This window comes from Drosophila simulans, chromosome 2L (assembly GCF_016746395.2).
Source record: "Drosophila simulans strain w501 chromosome 2L, Prin_Dsim_3.1, whole genome shotgun sequence".
Classification (NCBI taxonomy): Eukaryota; Metazoa; Arthropoda; class Insecta; order Diptera; family Drosophilidae; genus Drosophila; species Drosophila simulans.
The window spans coordinates 3,251,976-3,257,832 of NC_052520.2; the positions used below are offsets into that span (position 1 = coordinate 3,251,976).

Consider the following 5,857-nt stretch of genomic DNA (forward strand, 5'->3'; position numbering starts at 1 on the left):
ACTTTAAAAATGGAAACTTTACATTATATGGCCACATAAAAGTAGTTTATTACAGTTTGCTTTTATTACTTTATATAACTGGATCTCAAAAATACTGTATGTAATTGGTCGTATATCTGCTTAGAGAACTTGAACTAATTATACGCCCAATTTACTTGCCTCTAAAATCTTAACAAGATTATTAAACCAAAAATATAAATAGGGTTGATTTTAATTGCAAGCTTTAAGGATCCTTACCGTAGCTCTTGTTAGTTTTTTACGCCCGTAATTTGCAGCAGCAGAGTGGCGCAGTGGAAGCGTGCTGGGCCCATAACCCAGAGGTCCGAGGATCGAAACCTTGCTCTGCTAGTGATTTCAGTTTTTGTTTTTAAATATTTATTATCTTTTATTTTCTTGCCTTTGCTTAGCTGTATTTTTAAATACACTTCCTAAGCCCTGAAACGAGTTAAAATGCTAGATTCTTCTACAATTTTAAAGAACACGTTTGACTTCCATCTCATGAATGGGGTACATCGTATTTTTAAGAAGTCAAGCTGCTTAAAAATCATCTAAATTTCGCTGCAGGAAATGCCGGAATCCCAAAAATCCCTTAATTCCATTCTTCAGCAGATTGGCCAGCAAATGCAAATCGAGCTGAAAGCAAAATTCTCTAATCAGGACTCTACATCCGCAATCTCCAGCACGCTCATATGTACGTACAATATTAGAGTGTGTGTTCCTGGCATTTTTTTATCTCTGCCTGCAATTCGATTTCAAATCCCTGCTCGTTGTGTGACGCAAGTAATTTTATTGCTGCCTTTTGACTGCTCACAAAAGCAGTTTCTTGCCTTCCAAAACGCTTGTCGATTGCATTTTCCATTCGCCGACAGAAAGTTCAGCCAAAATTTACCTTTACGACCCAAATGCAAATCGAAGTTGTGGTATTTGCTTTTCCTACTCGTAATCTTAAGTTTATCTACCCTTTCTTAAGGTCTCTCATTGTTCGAGTTACAAGTATTGAAAATAATTACCAAAAGAAATTTTTTTGAAATCTCACATTCCCTATTTTCTAAAGCATTTATCCATCAATTTCATTCCGTGTACTTTTTCATTTAAGTAGCTATTCGAAACATGCCATTTTTGGCTTTGAGCAAGCCATGTTTACACAATATTGTGTACGGGTTTTGTGCTGCTGCCTTTGAGCCTTAACATTCGTTTTGTGCACCTGTCAATCGTTTTCTTTTTTAGGTCAGAAGCCGTCGTTCTGCGGTCAAAATGCAATTGTATTCATCTGCTGTCCCGGCCTTAAAGTATGATGAAGCCATCTCGTTTTTTACCCAGCGCGAGGACACGCGGCGTGTGCACAATTAATCAAACAACTGGCAAAAAACGGAGAGCAAAAACGAGGAATATTCAATTATTCATACCCACTGTTAGCCCGAATGTGTGGCACATAACCACAAACAGGCGTCGCCAAACATAATGTTGATAAGTGTAAATGCCATATGTAAATGTTGTTCGTGCCACGTCCAATTCACTTTTTTTTGGGGGCGCTGCAAAAGTAAAGCCAGAGCGATTGTGACATAAAATCGAGTGGGTTAATGTTTATGGCATGAAATATGCGACATGCGGTGGAAAAAGGGGGTCAACTTAATTCGATCGGAAGTCCGCTAATTGGGTGTGTCAGGTAACCAATAATACTTCCTGAAAGCGTTTCTGTCTTTCGTTGATTTTTTAAGCCCACATGTGCTATAAATGCTTAATTTGCCGAGTAATGCGCGTTAGCTTAACCGGGAATTTAGGAGCATTTTATTTAATTTTAAATTCCATCAAACTTTTGCGCTGTGCCAAGTGCAGCAATGGCGCAATTCAACTATCTAAATTGCAAAAACCAGGCACATGATGGAAAAACGTTAATGGCTCCACTGGGAGAGAGCTCGAAAAATCAAAAAACAAAAAAAAAAATGGGGGGAAACAGATAGAAGCCAACGTGGGTGGGCATAAAAACCGCATTAGCTCCCAAAAATTGTTGGCCATGTGGGTAAACAAGAAAATTAATTGCTTGCGCAAGAACTAAATGCGATAAGGAACTACAGGCAAAATTTGTGAAATAATTAAATGCAGAACGACTCTGGAAACAGCTAATTAGAAACATAATCTCGTGTTTAAATAAGTTTCTTCTTTCCAACAGCCATCGCAATTGGCTGCAATTTGATCATCTTCAATTCAATTTTAAGATATGTTTAGTGTTTATTTTGGTTCGGAACATAATATTTATTTAGCCTTAACTATCAGATATGACAGATGAACCAGGGCCTCAGAGACAAAATTTTCGTCCCTAGCTAGCAAGTAGCCGTGACAAGTTCATTGAAAATGTACCGCCGGCAGTGAACTGGTAATACAAAATTGCACCATGTACACTCGCAAATAAATAATTCATGCCCCAAAGAGAGTCTGATGGAAATGGAGTTGCAATTGGAGTGTAGCACATCGAAGTTGCATGAATTTTTAGTGCTCTGAGCGACCGAAATACAATAAAAAATATTTTTTGGCGTGATTTCTGTTTCGCCGAGCTCGATATGGGGGGTCACACTTTTTTTTATCGATAAATGGGAAAAGTAGGCGAGTCATAGTAATCAAAGCTGAAATAGAATTGCGCACACAATAAAAAAGTATTCTGTTCAAGTGAGTGACATTCGGAAATCAAAAATGGTCCCAGTTCAGAAAAGCAACGTTTCTGGTGTAAGTTTCTTTAACAATGAGATATATACGCGTTAATAATAATAATAATATTCAGGAAGCCGATTCTGTGGTATCCGCCAAGGATGTGTATTGCATTTGTCGCCAGAGCCACAGCAATGGATTTATGATGTAGGTAGCTGATGTCCTTCATCCTTGCTCCTAACCGCAGTATTTGATCCTTTATAGATGCTGTGACAATTGCAACGAGTGGTTCCATGGAGATTGCATCGGTTTGCCCGCAAGTATCGGGGTACAGCACGACACCTATTACTGCACCGAGTGCTTCCGCAAAAATCCACTATTGAAGTGCACCTATAAGAAGAGTTCATCCACCTCAGGAGTTCCAAAAACTCCAAAAACTCCAAAAACTCCAAAATCCCCCAAAACTCCAAAAAGAGCCAGGATTATCAATTCAGTCGGTGTCAGGCAGAATCCACGCAGGAGATCCACGTTTGTCCAGGAGCCTTTAGAGGTACACAATCCGAGCACTCCTGCTCCAAAGGCTTCAAGAACTCGCAGACAATCCACGAAGTTACAGAAAGCAGTCGAATATGAAAATGCTACAGAAGAAGCTAAAAAGGTGGATCAAAAACCAAAACGGACTGCGAAGGAAAAGAACCCAAAGCCGGAGGATAAAGTCACAGGGGATGCTCCAAAACCAACAATTAAAAAGGTCTTCGTATCGACGGGAACACAATGCAACATGTTTAGAGAGTTTGCGAAGTATGTTCCTCCCGAAAACTCCAAGAAAAAGGGCACCTGTTCTTCAGACTGTTGCCAGCGATTGGCTCGACTCCGTTCTAATTACTGTTGCGATGAGTGCAACAACTTGACCGCAGTCATAAATCTAGCCTCATTTGGCGTTTTACCTAAAATACCACCAATAAATGCAGCAATGGCTAGGCAATTGAAGCAATATGGTATTTATAATTATCAAATTTTTCAGAATGACAATGACTCAGCAAATAATCACAAGTCAAACAAAAAGTCAAAGGCTTCTGAGTCAGAAACAAAAACCAAGACAAAGGCTAAAAAGACAAAGTCGGAAGAAAGAAAATCGAGATATCGTAGTCCGAGCAGTAGCCCAGATGTTTCCCCAACTGCCGCTAAAAAGCCCAAGCTCCAAGAAGAACTTCATTCATCAAGGTCTAAAAGCTCACGGAAGTTACTTGAAGAATCTGAATCTGAAACGGAGCCACAACAGAAATCTAAACATAAGACTGCCAAGGAAGAAAGGACTAGTTCCCAGCGAACTTATTCTCTGTCTCCCAAGTCATCCAGGAATTCGAGGAATACATCTAAAACAGCACCCAATACTCCTGTTAATCTAAAAAACACTTTTAAGATAAAACATGTCACTAGCTCCCCCCCATCAGGCCAGAAAAGAGTGCGCAGATCACAAACGATATCTGTGGATGGTCCATTAACTTCTGAACCAAAATCGACTGAAGTTAGTCGTATGGCAAGCCCGGGGACTTCTTCTAGAAATATGAACCCTGTGCTTCCAACCTCTTACCAAAAATATAGAAAACTATCACTTACTGATGAGAAAATCAAAGCCATTAGATGCATAGTGTCCAATATGTCGAAAGACGAGAAGGCCGAGTTGGCCAGGAAGAGAATGATGATAAAGCTTGCATCGGAGAAGCACCTACGTCAGGCAACAGGTGACTTAAATAAGGAAAAATATACGGGTGCATTCTAAATATTTATAATTTATATACATTATATATATATATATATGTATTATTATATATAATATAAGATATATATATATATATATATATATTATATTATATATTATTATATTATATATATTATATATGTTATATATACTTATAAAATAACAATTAAACACCGGGTTCAGTTTACTTTTTCGGTTATCTGTTCCCCCCATAACTGCTGTAAAATCAAAGAAACATTTAAAGAATAAATCTCCGAATGTGTCACATTTGTTGACCAACGAAAGTTTCAATTTTGGCACGTCCCCTGGGGCGTATACGTGATGTGAACCTTCCATCAAATTTCCATCAGTCAATGGTTTGGAACAATGGCCGAAACGAAAAAGCCAAGCTTAGCGAACATTTGCGTCTCTATTCTGCATTTGAGAGTATAAATATTTTATTACTATACTCGCTCGCCACATTTATCTTACAGAAACGAAAGGGAAATATTTAGATAAGAGGAACTATTTCGGTTGGCTTGCGGGCAGCGCTTTGATTTGTTTTCACCATTTACGATTTTTCACACGTTGAGAAAGTTATTTTCCGCCCATAAAATTGATATACGAGTGAGCTTTTATGTGTGTCCTAAGGATATGTTTTCATTATTCGGCTGCTGGGATTTGAGCCCCGGCTTATTGACTCTAGAATTGTCATTTGCAGCATTTGCTTTTATTTCATTACTCATATCCATAGTTCACCTACTCCGCCAATCATTCATACGCCATGTGTTACGGCACAGAAATAAAAAACCGTGACAATGATTGACAGCTCTGCGCATTTCTTGCATCGCAATTGAATATTGTTTTCCAGCTCCCAGAGAGCAGGGCAACTGTCGTAAAATGCGGACATAAAAAATAACTGCAATAACTAGATATGGCCACTAAATTTTTTATTGCAAGATGTCAATTTCCGCTGCAAAATATAACTAAAGTTCGGTGCAGTTTAATGTCCAATTAGGGGACAATTTGCACGGTTCATTTACATTTGATAGCTGACTTTTTCGATTCGACTAAAACAAAGTGCTAAACTTTACCTGTCTACTTCTAAGCCGATTTGAGTTCCCCAAATTTCAATCTTTAAAGTAATCTTATTACCGTCGCATTGCAATATGATATGTCAGTCGTCTTCTTCTGCTCTTCTTCTGCTCGTCTGCTTCTGTTTAATTTTCTACTCAACAAAAAATATTACGTTACCCCCTCAAGAGAGTCTTGTATGCTTTCCGGGTGGGGAAATTGTCCCATGTGCTTGCTTTGTGGCCAGATTGAATGGGAGTTCCTCGTGCACGTCGTTGAGGACAAATTGAAAGCGCCTCAAGGTGTCCTTGGTGGCTTATTACAATTTTAAAATACTTGCCTTACTGTGCTTGCAAAAAAATTAAACGTTGAGATTAAATTTCCCAAGACAGTGCTCAT

At 38.7% G+C, this 5,857-nt stretch overlaps 1 protein-coding gene and 1 non-coding gene across 2 annotated transcripts; both read left to right on the forward strand.

Moving 5' to 3' along the window:
* The first annotated feature begins 276 nt into the window (after positions 1 to 276).
* Positions 277 to 348, forward strand: Trnam-cau. The gene has a single exon. It is a non-coding gene; the product is annotated as a tRNA-Met (tRNA).
* A 2,216-nt stretch (positions 349 to 2,564) lies between these two features.
* LOC6730840 (transcription initiation factor TFIID subunit 3) lies at positions 2,565 to 4,441 on the forward strand. Its single transcript, XM_002077968.4, has 3 exons — positions 2,565 to 2,721; positions 2,777 to 2,850; positions 2,908 to 4,441. The coding sequence occupies exons 1-3, from the start codon at positions 2,689 to 2,691 to the stop codon at positions 4,424 to 4,426; spliced, it is 1,626 nt and encodes a 541-aa protein (XP_002078004.1). The 5' UTR covers positions 2,565 to 2,688; the 3' UTR covers positions 4,427 to 4,441.
* The last annotated feature ends 1,416 nt before the right edge of the window (positions 4,442 to 5,857 follow it).